The following is an 18,754-nucleotide window of genomic DNA, read 5'->3' as shown; positions in this document are numbered from 1 at the left end:
AAAGGAAGAGTTAAGAATTTAGTTACCACAGTTGCATAATCCTCAGCCATTTCATGAGAGTACTCTCTTTTAGATGGTCCTCCCTCTTCAGCCAAGTCATCCTCCATGCCATCAAAGTGTTCCAATCTCTCAGTAGATCCAGTATTAAGACCAAAATTGTTTGTATGAGTAATATGAGTCACCCTGGAGTCAATATTTTCTTCAACATCCTTATTTCTATCTCTATTTTCCTTCCTTTCTTCCTCTTGATTCTCAGCTTGTTCTTGTTTTTCAATTTGTCTTTGGCTAGCTTCACAAACTCTTTCCAGCAACAAGTCAAGGTCCTCAATAATTTCAACACCATACGCCTTTGCAAGGTTGTGACAGTAAGTGACATATTCTTCATTAGTATATCTCCTGATTTTTAGATCCAATGCAGTGTTTTCACATTCTTCATCATCATGATCTATAGTGTAACAATCCTTGCAAAGCAGATGTGGCTGCCTTTCCCAATAATATCTAATCCAGGTAACTCCCCCAGCTGCAGTGTTCCACCATCCTCCTCTATGCATAGGCTTCTTTAGATCAATATTGACTCTTGCAGTAATCATTGAACCATATCCAGGTCGACAGTTATCTGGAACAGTTCTAATTTTTTGACCCAAATCAATTAAAGCTTCATCAATTATCTGAACTGAATGATGCTCAATAAGAATATTCTTAAATTGTACATTCCATTCTTGATGAGTAAAGGTTTGATCATTCACACCAATGGTAGGGTCGTATTTTTTGAGATTGAGATGGTATTTTTTAACATTCCAAGGATCCTTTTTGAGAATAGCTTCAACAAATTCATATGTTGTAAAACTGAAAAGAAAGATGTTCTTTGCCAGAGCATGCATATTGAGAAGTTTATATTGTTTCCAGAGTTGAGTTATTTTCTTTCTGATTGCATCTGTCTCAAAAGTATCTTCAGTGAAGAGCTTTCCAATAAGAGTACTGCCCAAATCTTCAGTAGCTGCTGAGATAGCTCTGTTGGAACCAACAAATTTTCTGACTTGCCTAGAGCTGAGATCTCTAAGCTTAGTATCTTTCATCTTAGAGGTGATAAGAGAAACTTGATTGTTTGAAGAAGACGACATATTTCTGAGCTTCCAAAGTTGAGACTTTTCTTGGGAACGAATTATAATAAAAAGCTTCACTTTCTTTATATTATATAGATGAGGATCGAAAATATTATAACTAAAATTAGTTATATTGGTATAAATATTCTGAGATATTCTTGGAATGGATATCTTCTTTTGAGCTGGAAGAATAACGCTGGCATTCAATGAGATATAGTTCAACTGATACGTATTCATGACTATATTGCATGGCCATCTATTACGGAGAGTTATAGGGGGAAACTTTGAATTTTGAAAATTCAAAAAATTCTTCGTGCATCAATGGATCGGGATGTTTAACTCGTAGAGACTTAAAACATCTAACCCGTCGTGATCATAAACATAATCTAAAATAAAATACTGGATCATACTGATAGAAACCACCTTTTGATCGATGGCTTGCAAAACTGTTGTCGGAGTTGAAATCAAAACTGTCGTTGGCTGCAACTATATAGTTGCCAGTGCGAGATACCACCATACTGAAGTCCGAAAATGGATGCCTGTCATGATTTAATGGGTGAGGTCCTGCAAAAGAAGATTAGAAAGCCATTAGAAGATAAAGAAAATTCTATGAAAGGGAAAATTGAATGGGTAGAGGAATTGTAACAAGAGATGTTAACCAGTCTAGAAAAAATTATGAAAACTTGATTTATAAATCCTTGAGAGAGAAAACCATTAGGATAGTATGAGAAGACATAGATGCAAAAATATTAATCAAAGCAGAGATCAAAAACTATTGAGAAAAGATTAAAATCAAGATCGAAATCAAATTGTTTTGGAACCGAGTTGACTCATAATCGCCCTTGTTTAGGAGAGAGGGGAGAGCTCCGGTAAATCAGAAGGATGACCACATTCTTCTATTTGTGAGAGTAAGAGCAGTTGCTTGATCAGGTATGAGCTATTACTTATAACCTACTGGGGTAATAACAGAGATACAATAAATTAATGTAGATAATAACTTCTTTTTTTCCCTCCAAATGAAAGGATGGGTTGGATCCTAACTTTTCCCCTAACTAGGCCCTTCCCTAATGTCTAATGCTATATTTTGCATCTCGACTGATAGATATTGTATATCTACATTGCTGACAGTTTAAACAATTAAATTGGTGTTACAAAATATTGATTTATAATGAGATACAATTGAGGCATATACACAACTCTCTTAAACTACTGGATAATTGTAATGTCAAAGTGTGGACCGTATCAGTGGAGGGACGGGTCATTATAAATAGTATCAGAGCTGACGATGGATCACCTGCCGATGGTGAGAGTATGCTGGATAAATTGAGTCAGGTACAAGTCTCATGAGGGGCAGGAAACGCAGGAAATCTGAGATTTCCTAACACCGATCCCTGATGGGTTCAGTTCATTGAAATGTGGAAAAAAAATCTCAGTTAAGCGTGCTCGGCCGAGAATAGTCACAGGATGGATGATCTCTCGGGATGCTGACGTTGGATATCCGCAGTAGTGCCGTTAAAAATCCCACACTAGTGGATAACCGCATTGGGTAAATTGGAACAATATCAGTGTTAGTTGGGATACAACTAGGGACGAATTTCTTCTGCTCGGGTGGGAGAGTATGCTGAGATGTCATGTTAGATACTGGTCTCACTAGAGGCAAGGAACGTCTATATTATACCGAGGCCATTTCAGCATAATTGGCTCTAGAGTTGGGAGAAAATTATGCAGTTAAGCGTGCTCGGGCGGGAGTAATCCAGAGATGGGTGGACTCCCGGAAGTTGTTGCTGGATGACCGCAGCCGCAGCGATGTCCGTTGAAAACCTCACACTAGCATATAAATGTAGTATCTAAGTGGGTACAATATCGATGGAGGGTCGGTTCATTATACTCACACATGAACACCTCACACACTCATATACAAGCACTCACACTATTATCCACCCTCAAGGTCAAGGATCCTTGTAAAGGGACATTGAACTTGCGCGCACATACACGCGTACAAGAACTCACAAAAAAAAGAAATACAAATATTATAACAATCCATACACAAAGTTGCAGACCACAAAGAGCAGTTGTGAGACCAATTTAGGAAGGTGCGTAAGTTGTTGATGAAAGTCATAAGGAGTATCCGACGTGAAGAACTTTGTCGATCAAGAGAACCTCCATTACTGATGACTTATGCAACACATTATTTCTTATAAGAGAACTGAGTTTTGTGAATCAATAAATATCCAATCTAAATAAATCTTATAACAGTTGACAATATCAGATCTTCTTGGTGGTCATTGTCAGCGAGAGATCCTCAATATTCATAACTTCAACTGAGTGAAAAAATATATTTCAAGCACTTATTAATGCACCTTTTACCAAGCATTCAAGCAAAACCTAATTAGGATTGTAGGGAACAACAAGAAAAGATAAAGAACCACATGTTGCATATTCCAAACATACGTAAACTTAGCAACATACTGCATACCCAAACATATACAGACTCGACAAAGAAGGATTCAATATGTATACCAGTACTATCGCCAATTCCAATCTCAAAACTTCGTCACCAGCTTCTTCATTGACACACGAAAGACAACACACTCACACCTCTCACATGGTGAGGACTATACCAATAAAATATTGAGAGGGTGAACTGGAAAGAAATAGTTTAAGCACATGATTTATGCAGCAAAACTTAACATACACACATACATCAATCTTCATATGATTTTAAGAAGACACTCTCTTCACTATTAAATGGAACACAATTAAGCTTGCACATAACTAACTCAATGTAGTAGAAACAAGTGTGCTTATATTAATTTGATAACATCAGGCATCCATACCAGTAGGAGTTCATAAAAGAACTATTTGAAATTCAAAGCTAGTTATGATAAAAATAGTTTTTTAAGATGAAACCAATCTTGTTGTAAATAGTGATTAGAAACCAAACACATAAGATTAAATATGAATTAATCTGAAGATAAAGTAAGAGTTTACTGGTAAATATTTGATTTAAGCAGTTGAGGTTGAACAATCAAGTTTCAAATGAAAACCAAAACGGAAAACCAGAATCTCCAAGAGCTCATGTGATCGGAAAACCAAATTCCAAATCTAAGAATCATGATTAGTTTTATTCTTTGATATAATAGCGAGGTATTAAAAAAAAAATCAAACTTCGCTCCAGATATGAGAAAAAATATTCACTTCAAGAACTCCATCAATCTTAGAGAACATTCCATTACCAACTGAATTCAAACCAGTTGATACTTGCGATGCAGAAACTAAACCAAAAACCTAACAGAATTTATGTTTTTAAGAAGAAAACTCGGACCAAATTCAAGTGATATGTCCATTTTCAATTCACATCAGCAGGAAAATAAATTAGCGAAGAAATAAATGTAGAGAAGATGATTCATTCCCTCCATGATAAATATCGTGTATGTACATTGCTGACAGTTTAATCATTTGAATTGGTAATACAAATGATTGATTTAAAATGAGATATAATAAAGTTTATATAATCAACTCTCTTGCACTGACTCTCACACATGAGCACCTCGCATACTATCATGCAAGCACTCACGCGATTTAAATAAATGATATTACTAGAATAATCCTATGGCGTGTTTGGTTGCAGAATTCACAATTTTGAGGAATGTATGTTTCTATGGGATTGCAAATTCTGGGATTAACGCTTTTGTGTTTGGTAACGCAGTTAGAATTTCTAGGGTTTATAGAATTCCCTTATTGTAAAGTCCATGTGTTATTTGGCATTACCCTCAGAATCTTAAAATTGTATATACGGATTTTAGAGTTAAATAAAAGTGGGTCCATAAATCACTTGATAAGTGTTCCAGCAAATCATAGGGTGGCAGGGGTCGGGCTCCGTATGGAGAAATTTTCTGGAAAAGTGATTTATTTGGGAAATGTGATTCCAGTGGATTTGGACAACCAAACATACCAAAGAAAACGTAATTCCATCAAATCCGATGGACCCATAAATCCCATCTTTGAAATTCCACATCCAAACCCACCACTAGAAAATTTGAAACTACTTACTTTATCGATGGAGCAGTTAATATTTCGTTCATGTTTCATCATCCTACTTAATCTTTTTGGCACCAACAAGCCAATTAGAATTAAACTTACATCGCACTGCTATCTAAAAATATTCAATGTTTTATTAGGGTTCATGTTAAATGGATGGAAGCGAGTTAGTGTTTCGTCAATGTGTCATTACCCGGCTAACATTTTAACGTGAGTGTTTTGGAGAAATAAACTCTTCCGAAAAAATTGGCTCAAAAAGCGATATATGCACCCAGTGAAGTGTTGAATACACCCCAGAAATGTTTTATTGGCACCTTAAGGAGTTGATAAAAGCACCCAAGAATTTTACTATTTGCATTCTAGGACATGTGATAAAGGCACCCCAACAACAGATAAGGGGAGGCCATCTTATTCTCCACAATTCAAATTCAAAATAGGCGGGAAAATATAGGTTTGAACTGTCAAAATTAGGGTCGGAGATTTAGACGAGTTCTAAGGATATTCAATCGCTGATTTTTATGGGATGGACCTGTTAGACGTAACAAGGTTGGTATGTGTGTTTGGATCGATTATATTTGGCTGGATATTAAGGTTAGAGCAAAACAGGGTAGAAAAACTTTCTCGGGTTTTTCTGTTTGATTTTTTTTGGAAACTCTGGGACATTTAAAGCATGATAAGATTTCCTAGGATGCGTATATATCTAGTAGAGTTTGGGAGAACATGACAGCATAGAAACACATGAATGAAATCGGTAGAGAGATTATTGTCGTGACTTGCACATAAAGAATAATAGAGAATTACTCGGCTTTTCTAAGGTTATTGTGGGTTATAAAAGCATGAGTCGAGCCCCAAAAGAAGTTCAGAAAAGTTTAGAAGACCATATAGGAAGAAATTACAAGTTGCAGGAATTGTTTCTGCTGGTGAAAGAACAAAGACCAAGCAGCACAACTTTTATAAACCGCTGTCTTTTATTTAAAAATATGTTACGTCTAGAAGTATATCTTGTATTATTTTTCTTTGTAACAGTTAGTTTGTAACACTTATATTTGTTGCGAACTTCTGTGTTAGCACTTATCTCTTTTAATCAACTTTTGAGCTATAAACCATTATTTTGAGCACAGAGATCAGGTGTTAATTAGAAATAACATGGTAGTTTCACCATATCTCGTTGAGTCCTTTTAACCTTCTGTTTTTCTTTTTTTTTTTTTTTTTAAAAATATGTTTTTCTAAGTGATTTGGTGGGGGACACGCATCGATTTGTTACCACCGCTTGGATTACTTAAAAAAGAAAAAAAAAGACCAGACCATTAGACTAACCGGAATAAATTGTTCAATAAAATCGACCGCTGGTTCCCTTGTATATGCCAACTGAGTTGATCAAGAATTAGGATTATCGACCACTGGTTCCCTTATATATGCCAGTTGTGTTGATATTAGTCAGAGCAATACGTATCTCAGTCCATTTGATAGGTTCATCTTGTCAGTGGCCTTCAGAAAGATATGGGAAACACCATTCACCATAGTCAACATCAAAACCATCTCCGTTTTTCTCTATATTCATCTTCTTAATCTGCCCATGTGATTTGTTGACTCCGGATATTGATGTCCATAGTTCGACTATCTAAGTAGAGCTCAGTCACTTATATATGAATTTTAGTATGTGAGTGCAAACTCGTGTACAACAATTGGAATTTCGTATCAGGGTACTTCCGCCATAAGTCAATGAGAGTATGCCAACCAAGGAGATTCTTTAGTGCCTTTCAAGGTTCTGCATAGATAAGGTATGGAGTAAAGGTTTTGTGGCATATCTCTAGTAAACCTTCCCGAGACTATAACTCGGCCAGTAGGGCCACCTAGGGGTTTAAAGGATTGTTGCACATGCTAAGTGCAATCGTGATGCCTGCGACAGTGAGTTAGGATTTTATTTTCTAGATTTGATTTCCTGGAGGACGAGCAAATAATAAGTTTAGGGGTATTTGATGGATACATTTATGTGTCTATTTTGATCTCGATTTTCTATATTGTTATTACCCATTTTTGTATTTATTTGATTATTTTATGTTTTTGTCGGTATTTTGGAGAAAGTTATTAAAGGCACCTAAAATATTCATTAAAGGCACCCGGAAATATGTTGGAACCACCCCGAAGAAATGTTATTTTCACCCAAGAGAAATGATAAAGGCAGCCCAAAATGGATAATGGCCATCCCATGATAGATGCTATGGGCACCCTGGGATTGGATAGGGGGCACCCATCTTCATCACTGAAAATGGCGGGAAACGTTGGTTTGAAAATCCAGTTGTGCGAGTTTTCCTTGGATTTTTGTCGCGGATTTGGTCTGGCAGTTGTTTGATACGGAAGAACAGGAGAGTGACGTGTTTGGGACCTCAAAAGAGAAGTCAAATCTTCGTATAATTGGAAGTTATCAAAAATAGGAAACAAAATACGGTCTTCTGCGAGTTTTGCTGAAATAAATTTAGACGAGATTTAGTTGGATTTGATCGTTGGATTAGATTAGTATTCGCTTGTTAGTGGTAATCATGGAAGGTAATCTTGTCAGAATCATAAAACAAGGCAACCTTCCATACGTTCTCGTAACAACAGGGAACCAGAATAGTTGAGAGAATCTCGGTATTTGCTGTTAATTTGGAAACTACGTGTAGGATAAACTATATTAGGATTCGTATCTTTCACATATGGGAGTTGGGAAAAATATCGTTTGGTACTTTTTAGGTGGGCCCATGTCAGTTTAGTCTTTTGGTCAAATGCTTTTACTGTTTGGTCTATAATTATTTAAAAATATTAATGGACAAAAGTAACCTTCCGTATTAATTTTTACTTATTTTTTGTAGCAATTCATTCGTCAAAATGAACTCCTGTTAATTTCTAATTATTTTTTCAGAAATCACCTATATAAACCAAAGTTCATTCCAGAAATGAACTCCATATAAAAACCTAAAAAAACAAAGTTCATTCCAGAAATGAACTCCATATAAAAACCTAAAAAAATCAGAGTTCAACCTAAAAAACCCAGAGTTCATTACAGAAATGAACTCCATATAAAAACCTAAAAAAACATATAAAAACCTAAAAAAACCAGAGTTCATTTCATATAAAAATCTAAAAAAATCAAAGTTCATTCCAGAAATGAAATCCATATAAAAACCTAAAAAACCCAGAGTTCATTCCAGAAATGAACTCCATATAAAGACCTAAAAAACAGAGTTCATTCCAGAAATGAACTCCATATAAAACCTAAAAAAACAAGAGTTCATTCCAGAAATGAACTCCATATAAAAACCTAAAAAAACAAAGTTCATTCCAGAAATGAACTCCATAAAAAACTTCATCTTCAACAGCAGCAACTCTAGGGTTTGACGAGTTCATCTTCATCATAATCTCCAATAGCAGCAACAATAAGAAAACCAAAAAACCTAATTAAATCTTCAACAACAGCAGATATATCTTGAATTCGTCTTCATCTTCATCATCATCACCAATCGCAGCAAACATCAAGAAAAACAAAAACCTAATTAAATCTTCAACAACAACAAATCTATCTTTGACAGCAACAACAGTAGCAGAAGATGCGTTTGTCTTCATCTTCATCGTCTGCATCACAAACCAATTCATTCCATAAATGAACTCCGTCATCTTCATCTTCTTCATCATCATCAGCACTCACCTTCATCATCTTCATCGTCTCCATCATCAGCAGCAACAAAAACAGACGAAAAAACATCAAAAATATTCATCACAAACCAGTTCATTCCAGAAATGAACTTCTTCATCTTCTTCATCATCAGAAGCACTCATCTTCATCATCTTCATCGTCTACATCATCAGCAGAGAAGAAAAAATCCTAAAACTCATCTTCTTCAACAACAACAACAGATGAGTTCGTTGTAAATCGTTTTCATCATATACAACCGCATCAACAACAAATAAAACATGATTTTCACCTTCGAATCACCATTGTTACAGAAGCATGAAGAAGAAAAAGAAATAAAATAAAGTGGAGACGCCCTTGTTAGCTTCTAGCAAGAAGAAAAAAACAAGAAAAAGAGAGAGAAATTCTAGGTATGAAAATATAGGAGAGAGAAAGTAAATCTGAGAATGATTTATTCTCTCTTACTTTTTGACTATATATATGGTCCTTATCCAAAAGGGTATTTCTGCCACTACAAGATGACAATTACATCATCCATGACATCACCCTAGGACCAAACCATAATTTATAGGACCAAACTATAATTTATATTCCCAAAAAGGACCAAAGAGACAGTTGACTGAGTCAACTGGACTAGACTCTCTCTAATATATTATTCCTAGGACCTAAAGGTATTTCCTACTTTAGAGTATAATGGAAGACGAGTAAGAAGAACTAAAGAGGAATACACGTGACTTGGGAAAGAAGAATAATTGAAGATTTCTCGATCCGGTTGTGTATAAATAGGAAGGGATTGGTGTAACAGAGGATTATCGGGAGTTTGGGGGAATAAACGGAGGTTGCAAAGCCGAGAAGAAGCAGTGAAGAATATCATCTCTGCTGCTGCTGAAGAAGAAGGAGATGAAGAACATTGGACGAACATATACAGTCGCAGAGTCTGCTACACCAGCAAACTATCGTTTTGCTATAGTTTTATAAAATTGTAACAATGCCTTCTGTAACGCTTATAAACGTTGCAGATTCACTAATTTGTTTATTTTTTATTCTTTACTTCTTCTCATTCACTTTTGAGCTATGTATGAGAGTGTTTTGAGCCTAATGAGCAAAACCCCAACACTGGAACAGTGGAGGAAGCCATGTTTCACAATTGGTTGGTAACTATAATTGATTCTTTATTACTCTTGTACTTTTTTTAATTTATTTATGATTTTCTTGATTAGTTGTGATTCATTTGATGATGTATGCATTCTTGATCTAAGTACTTTTGATGCGTCATGCTTGTGATTTACATCTAACGCTTTATAAAATCTACTTTTGGCAAAGAAATAGAGTCTATAAAAGAGCTAGAATTGTTATGAATCAGTATATTAACCAATTGAATGTGATTAATGGTGGAATCTTGAGTCCCAGTCTCTATCGATATTGTGACAATTTTGTGTATATATTTATTTGTTTTTAGTTTTTTGTACCCTATTACATTTACACCAGAAAATGGGCTTACTTAGGCCTAAAATGCTCTTCTTGGTAGCTAAGCATGGTTAATTGGGCCTAAGCATTCTTCCTTTATAAGCCAAGTATGGCTAACCAGGCCTCACAAACACCATGCGTAGGAGCCCATGTGCATAAGTTCAAATCAAGCAAGTAAGGAGACCCATCGCCAATGCCACGTAGACTGCCACGTCATAAGCGAATGCCACGTCAGCAACGAGTGTCACGTCAGCATGGTACAACGTCAGCAGGGTGCCACGTCAACAGCATGTTACGCCAGTACACTGCCACGTCAGCAATAGTTGCCACGTTAGCGAAACATCATGTTAATAGGGTGCCACGCCATCAAAATATCACGTCAGCATGCCACGCCAGCGGAATGTTACGTTAACAGGGTGCCACGTCATCAAAAAATATCACGCCAGCAAATGCCTTATTAGCTTGCCACGTCAACACCAACGACCAACCAGTGACTGCCACGTCATGGGTGAAGTGCCACGTCATCAATGCGGAATATTCTAACGCCGGTGGCTGGACCGATCTCCGTCCGGCAGCAGCATCTTTCCTATGTATCATAGAGCAACTTAATTAAGTAGTCATGGATGTTTATACCCCACCCAGATTGAACTACAGGATATTTTCACCCTTACGAGCCGAGCCGAGTCGACTCAGCATACTGAGTCGCTGGACGAGCCAAGGCATGGCTCGCTGGATTCCCCCCCCCCCCCCCTTTGATTTTCCTTGCGGATATTTATGCCCCACTGTGGGATTATGCACACTTCTCTCTTTGGGCTTGGCATGTGAACACCTAATTGTTTGGGCCAACCCTTTGCACTACTTGGCTTGGTTAATTCCATAGCCATAGAGGAAGTTTCTGGAAACTTCTAGGAGGCGTGTAAGGGTCAGTCAACACAATTCATGAAAGGAGGCATGGAAGGGCCAGTCAATGCAATTTATGCCAGAGAGTCATGCAGGGAAAATAAATTACAGGGAGGCATGCAGGTAAATTATTACAGGGAGTCATGCAGGGGAACTAATACAATTTATTCCCACCTCGAAATTAGGTTAAGGGTCTAATTCGCACCATATAAATAGAGGGGTTCACAACCCAAAAAGGTATGCAATCTTCCCCACTAAAATACTCCTGTGAAAAACTCTAGCTAACTTAAGCATCAGAGGGTTTTTTGCAGGTACCCCCCCCCCCCCCCCAACACTGTTCAATTGGAGAAAAAAGCAGCAGATCAATCTTCAACAAATCACATCAAATTCGTGTTTGAGGTAGAAGAATATTTTACCATCCAAACATTAGCGCCGAACAAGGGTTTCGAGAAAAGAAAATCGTGTTTTCCCAAATCGAGTTATGGCAGTACTCAAACAAATTGCGCGAAGGGTCGATTATGCTAGCAATTCTCAACAGCGCAGGAGACAGGAAATTCAAAGGAACGAGATTGAGGTTCAGTTAGCTACAGCAGTACCCACTGGAAACAGGCAGGGTCGAGATCGTGCTCATGACAGAGCCCTAGTTCGTGGTCGAGATAGAGATCATGTTCATAACAGAGCCCTAGATCGTAGTCGAGATCTCTCCCATGACAGAACCCCAGATCTGAATCGGAGAAGGGAAAAACAACCAGTGATCGAAGACGAAAGAATGGATGTGGAATCCATATCTGATGGAGAAATGCCACGAGTTCGAGCTGACCGAGGGCGTGTATTCGGAAGCCCATCAAGGAGGAATGATGATCGACAGGACCGACGAGATGGACGAACCGCAACTCCTAGTACAGAGGAAGAACTGTTACGCAATCGGTTGAACGAGGTGGAGAAAGAGAACGCTCTCCTGAGATTGGAACGTGAGAACAAAGTATTGACCTAGGACTGGAAACCTGAAAAGCCAGAGGGGTCAGTCTGTATGGAAGCACCTTGGAAGTCTAATTTGCCCACAAGTTGCGGACCAAAACAGAGAAGCGATCGATCTTGATCGACCAGAGAAAAATCTGTTGGTCACTAGAGATCTACCTAAACGAAGGCGTGTACGACCCCGGCGAGCAGGGACCCGTCCAGCTGCAACTCAGCAGAGTGCGTCCAGAACTATCACTCATTCAAAACGTCTCAGGAATGATGAAGAAGAGGTTCGAGATCAGCATGATGAGAGAGAATTTTCACACGATTACTATGCTCGTTCGGAGCAAGGAAGAGCTAGAAGAGAGCCCACTGGACCCCAAAAGAAAATAATGAGATCTAAAACTCATATTCCAGAGGACCGAGATTATGAGCAGGAAGACATTTCCTCAGATGGAGACGTAAACCGAATAACAGAAGCTCTCCTTTGCAAGATGATCGAGAAAGTAATGTCGAAAAATCACTCCAGAGAAGAAAGGATAGACAGGTTGCATCGAGCCGCAGGAGCTTCTTCTAAACAGAATATTAGAGAATTCCAGCCACCAATGAATTTTCAAGTTTCAAAGTTGCCAGAATTCGATGAGAAAACAGATGATCCAGATCAACATGTTTTACACTATGAAACTTTCATGACTCTGTGGTGGTACAACGATGAGTTGATGTGAAAAATGTTTCCACAGTTACTGGCTGGTGGAGCAATAAAGTGGTTCAATCAGCTCCCGACACAGTCGATCGGTATTTACCATGAGCTGGTTGGAGAATTCTGCTCTCACTACAAGTACAACAGACGTGATTGGAAGGGATGCCACGCATTGTTCCTACTAGGAATTCAGAAGGAGGAAAGCATCAATAAGTTTACTCGATGCTTCAAGCAAGAGTTGGCCGATGTGGATGGTGCCAACGATCAGGTCATCATCGTGACTTACAAACAGGCATACCAGTATGATCATAGAGGTGTACGTATACGGTTCCTTAGTCAAGAGACCAAAATACTCTGGAAGAACTATATGATCGAGCATAAGAATACGCTTGAGTTGAGGATGATTCCAAGGCTCGAAAGACAAGATAAGTTATTAACAGATCATCCAATCATCCAAATGATGGGAAGAGAGACAAGTCAAAGAATCGTTCGAGTGGACAGCATAACGTTCGAAGTGAAGTTCGAGAGAAAAACCAAGGGGAACGAATGGAAACTGTATATTAGAAATATCATGATATAAAGCTGACGCCGTTGAACATACGTATTACAGAGTTGTATGAGAAAATAAACAAGTATTTGACCCCCCCCCCCCCCCCCCCCCGACCTTTGCCAGCGGAGACACGTGATAAACGTGATAAGAGCAAATACTGCAATTATCATAAAGATCATGGTCACAAGACTGAGAATTGTCGCTCCTTACAGATCGAAGTCCAGCGAATGATAGACGCTGGAAAGCTACAAGAGTATGTGAAAAAGGATTTTGGGAAAGGTTCGGGACAATTTGGCACAATACACGTGATTAATGCACATGTGATTAATGTCAGTCATGTCATGATATATTTAATGACCAGACGGGCATCGGAAGATGAGACCAGGAGAAAGCTCAGGCAGTTAAAGGAATGGTACGTGAGAAATCACATTGATTCTTTCAGTGGAAATGGAGCAGAAATTCGGGAGTTTGGATGCACAAAGATCGAGTTCACTAAAGCAGACATGGTAGGTGTATACGCTCCCCACAATGATGCTAGCATTATCACAGCTTGGATTGGCATGTTTCGTGTGCACCGTATTCTAGTGGATACAGGAAGCTCAGTGAGCGTGCTATTTTCAAGAGCCTATTCCTCTATGAATCTCCCACACGACTTGATCGAAAAGGATGAAAATCCAATTATCGGTTACAGTGGCGAAGTTACAAAGGCGATTGGAAAAGTGAAGATACCTATAATAGTGGCTGACAAGTCCATTATAGGAAATTTCTTTTTGCTTGATTGTCGAGCTCCCTACAATACGATTGTAGGACGAGACTGGCTGCAGGAGATCGGTGCAGTCACATCCTAATATCATCAATGTCTGAAGTTTATTACCCCTGAAGGAGTCGTGAAAGTTTATTACCCCTGATCGAGCGCCCACAAGTGTCACCAGAGTGCCATGGATGAGTACAAGAAGTCAGAAGTTAGCGGGAGCCAAATCATGCGAGTCGAACAGAAATAGGAATTACAGAATCCTCTCCCTCCAGAATCATATATGGGAGAGGACGCAGCTGAACCCCCAACATTTGATAAACTGATCGAGGTCCAGATTGGAGATGAGAAGCACAAAACAATGTTCGTAGGGGCATATCTTCCCGCACACGAACGTGATGGTTTGAACGCCGACGTTTTCGCATGGAGTTTTGCTGATATGCCTGGGATAAATCCGAATACAGCCTGCCACATGCTAAATATCGATGAGAAGTACCATCCAGTTCGTCAGAAAATCAGGAATATGGCGCAAAGAAAAAAAGATGGAGTTACTGCAGAAGTCGAAAAGCTGTTGGAAGCAGGCTTTATTCGAGCAGTGCAGTATGCTCGCTGGCTGTCTAATGTCGTACCCGTTCCAAAGAAGAATGGTAAAATTCGTGTGTGTATCGGTTTTACTGATTTGAATAAAGCATGTACGAGTGATCCATACCCGCTACCGCGGATAAGATATTTGGTGGATGCAACCTCAGGGTACGGCAGACTGTCATTCATGGACGGTTTATTGGGGTATAACCAAATACCTTTGTTCGAGGAAGATCAAGAGCATACTGCTTTTTTGACTGACAGAGGAGTTTACTGCTATACTGTAATGTCTTTCGGGCTAAAGAACACAGGGGAGACCTATCAGCATTTGGTAGACCATATGTTCAAGGACCTGATTGGGAAGACGATGGAAGTATATATCGACGATATGGTAGTGAAATCTAAGCAAAAGGAGTCACATTCTCTTGATCTGCATAAGACGTTTGATATCTTGAGGCAATATCGTATGACGCTCAATCCATCAAAATGTTCATTCGGGTTATCTTCAGGAAAGTTCCTTGGATACTTGAAGACGCACAGAGGAATCGAGGAAAATCCGGAGCAAATCAGAGCCATCAGAGAGATGCCATCCTAAAGAACAAAGAAGGAGGTCTAGCGGGACGATTAGCAACTTTAAATCGTTTCATTTCACGCTCGTCGGATCGATTTAAACCATTCTTTGATGTTTTGAAGAAAACAGTGAATTTTGGTAGGACGGATGAGTGCGAAAAAGCTTTCAATGAGATCAAACAGTATTTATCGACTCCCCTAGTTTTGGTGAGCCCAAAAACTGGACAACCTATCGGAGTTTATCTGGCTGCAACGGAGAACGCTGTAAGTGCAGTGCTGTTTTTTACGGATCCAAATGAAAAGCCTGTTTACTTCGTCTGTAAATCTTTGACGGGGGCGGAAACACGGTACAAAAATATTGAGAAGATAGCACTTTCACAGTTCCATGCATCTCGTCGCCTCAAACCTTATTTCCAAGGGAGGCATATCGTTGTCTACTCGGAATACCCGTTGAAGATAATCCTGGAATGTGCCGATGATTCTAGCTGACTAGCCATATGGTAAAATTTTCTGGGGGTGTATGAAATCAAGTACGAAACCAGAACTGCAGAGAAGGGATACGCCCTGGTTGCATTTCTAGCAGATTTTCCAGTGGAAGACGTAGAAACAGTTATCGAAGAGGAAGAGGAGCTGTTGAGCAAACCCACAGAGTCAACCACTGGTCAGGCTAAGGGAGAGTTCGCGATGGAGGTTGATACACCTGAGCCGTTGTGGACCATATTTACTGATGGGTCATCAAATATTGGTGGAGCTGGAGTTGGATGTGTCATCCTTACTCCTGAAGGTTCGAGGATCGAGAAAGCGACCAGATTGGGCTTTCAAGCATAAAATAATGAATCTGAATATGAAGAAGCAATTATCGGTTTAAAGTCTGTAAAACAGTTAGATGCGAGGAACGTGAAGCTGGTAATTGATTCCATGCTAGTAGTTAACCAGTTTTTGGGGACCTACGGAGCCAAGGAAGAAAGGATAACCTTATATTTGGATCATACGAGAGAGCTGGCAAATGAATTCGACCAGTTCTCTATTGGGCAGCGACCGCGGTTGGAAAACATGCATGCAGATGCTTTAGCATATCTTTCTTCTGCAGTCGATACTGATACCACCCGTTTCGTTGTAGTGGATTTCCAAGAATTACCTAGCATCTCCGACAGCCACTTTGTTCTGGCTATCGAACACGCTAGTGGAGGCGAGAGGCAAACTACATCAGTGCAGGGAGATACCGAGAACGTTGACAGCAATATGGATGTTGACAGTCTAGTGATAGATGATTCAAGCAGTTCTGCTGAAAACACTTCAGACTGGCGTCAACTTTATGTTCGGTATTTGAAAACCAGTGGACTCCCATAAGATGAGTATATCTCTTCAAAAGTGAAGAAGAATGATTGGAGATATTCAATAATCGAGGGACAGCTGTACCACAAACCTATAGCTTTGGGGCCATTTTTGCGGTGCATATCAGCCGAAGAAGGGCAACAAATATTGGCGGAGGATCATGAAGGAATATGTGGCAACCATTCTGGAGGGCGCAGTCTCGCGCACATGATACTTGCCCAGGGATACTTCTGGCCATACATGCAGAAAGATGCTAAAGAATACGCGCAGAAATGCGTGCCATGCCAAGAGCACGCTTCGATTCCTAAAAGGCCCGCCAACGAATTCCATCCAGTTTTTAGTCCCTAGACATCCTCTACGTGGGGACTAGACATCGTCGGACCACTTCCCAAAGCTCATGGAGGCGTTAAATTCGTACTAGCAGCCACTAATTATTTCACCAAATAAGTCGAAGCAGTGGCATTGGTACATGTTACCGGACATGATGTGAAAAGGTTCATATGGGAGAATATCGTGTGCAGATTTGGAACCCCAAGCGAGATAGTATCAGACAATGGGAAACAGTTCAATTCTGGGGTGATCAAAGAATTCTGCAAGAACCTGAATATTCACCACAATTTCTCGTCTCCTTATTATTCTCAGAGCAACGGGAGGGCGGGAAATTATTACAGGGAGGCATGCAGGGAAATTATGCCAGAAAGTCATGCAGGGAAAATAAATTACAGGGAGGCATGCAGGAAAATTATTACAGGGAGTCATGCAGGGGAATTAATACAATTTATTCCCACCTCAAAATTAGGTTAAGGGTCTAATTCGCACCATATAAATAGAGGGGTTCACAACCCAAAAAGGTATGCAATCTTCCCCACTAAAATACTCCTGTGAAAAACTCTAGCTAACTTAAGCATCGGAGGGTTTTTGCAGGCATATCCCCCCCCCCCCCCCAACACTGTTCAACTGGAGAAAAAAGCAGCAGATCGATCTTCAACAAATCACATCAAATTTGTATTTGAGGTAGAAGAATATTTTACCATCCAAACATTAGTATTTTCTATTTTTAAGTCTGATGTCGAATCTCATTAAGTTTGAGTTGAACGAACTTTATTTACCACTATAAAAAATACATCAAGCAAGTGATTAATATGAGGATCTAAACCCCTTAGATGATTCCACGGAGAAAGACATTTTTCCAAAAAAAAAAAGTGGTATATGTATATTTTAGTTGATTTTTGCTATTTGTTTTATGATTATTTGCTTAGACTAAAATTGATTTAAGGATTTTTATTAAGCAATTTTGATTCTTTAAATAGAGCATGCTTAGCCTAGGGTTGTTGATGTTCTACGCTTTCGATTTATAATTGTTAATTTGAAAAATCTACTTTTGCAACATATTAGAATCACTTTAAACGTAAATAATTTCGTGAATTGATTAGATTGAACCACTCAATTGGTTAATGGTGGAATCCTGAGTCTCAGTGCTTTTTATCATCTAGACACCAACTTTGTTTTGAGTTCTCTAGTTTACCAAAGCTCTTTATCTACCGATCTTAATTACAACTTTTAACTTTTAACGACTGATTTTTCAAAAGAGTATACGGTGGTATTATACGTCCTGGATCATGCTCATTTTTGGTAGGAATGTAGAGTCCTATAGGAGTAACGTATCATCAAAATATCAGATATAGATTCATTGTCGTTTGAGTTTTGTGGAGGAAATAATACAAATCATGTATGTTAATGTGCAAATAAGAGTGTCCAGGGATCCTCCTTCCTTATCTTTTGGAGGTTTCTTTAGTTATGTCGAAGGTGATAGAGTTTATGAATTTAAGATCTATTGTTATCATTCGGCATGTTTACTGTGTCTTTTGGTACAATATATCCGACAAAAACATTCACACAGTTTTCGATTTTCATATTTTGTTGGTTTTATTAATTCAATTTATGGCGAGTAAACGGAAGATTAAGATATTTATACCGGATCCTCCACTTTCTCGCTTTCTTCTTTCTTTTTTCTTCCTTTCTAAAAAAACCTTGAGTCTTTTCATCTTTCTTGCTCAAATTTGGTCCAAAAGATCTGAGCAAGGATTTCTTTTTCTTTTTTAGTTTTAGGTAATAGTTTGTTGAA

At 38.8% G+C, this 18,754-nt stretch overlaps 1 protein-coding gene across 1 annotated transcript; it reads left to right on the top strand.

The window, feature by feature from the left end:
* The first annotated feature begins 14,425 nt into the window (after positions 1-14,425).
* LOC113352171 lies at positions 14,426-16,644 on the top strand. Its single transcript, XM_026596024.1, has 5 exons — positions 14,426-14,892; positions 14,989-15,180; positions 15,234-15,716; positions 15,837-16,078; positions 16,145-16,644. Exons 1-5 carry the CDS (start codon positions 14,426-14,428, stop codon positions 16,642-16,644), a joined length of 1,884 nt encoding a protein of 627 aa, XP_026451809.1.
* The last annotated feature ends 2,110 nt before the right edge of the window (positions 16,645-18,754 follow it).

This window comes from Papaver somniferum, chromosome 2, assembly GCF_003573695.1.
Source record: "Papaver somniferum cultivar HN1 chromosome 2, ASM357369v1, whole genome shotgun sequence".
NCBI lineage: Eukaryota > Viridiplantae > Streptophyta > Magnoliopsida > Ranunculales > Papaveraceae > Papaver > Papaver somniferum.
The sequence above is the reverse complement of the archived record's forward strand: the minus strand, read 5'-3'. Positions and strand labels throughout refer to the sequence as shown.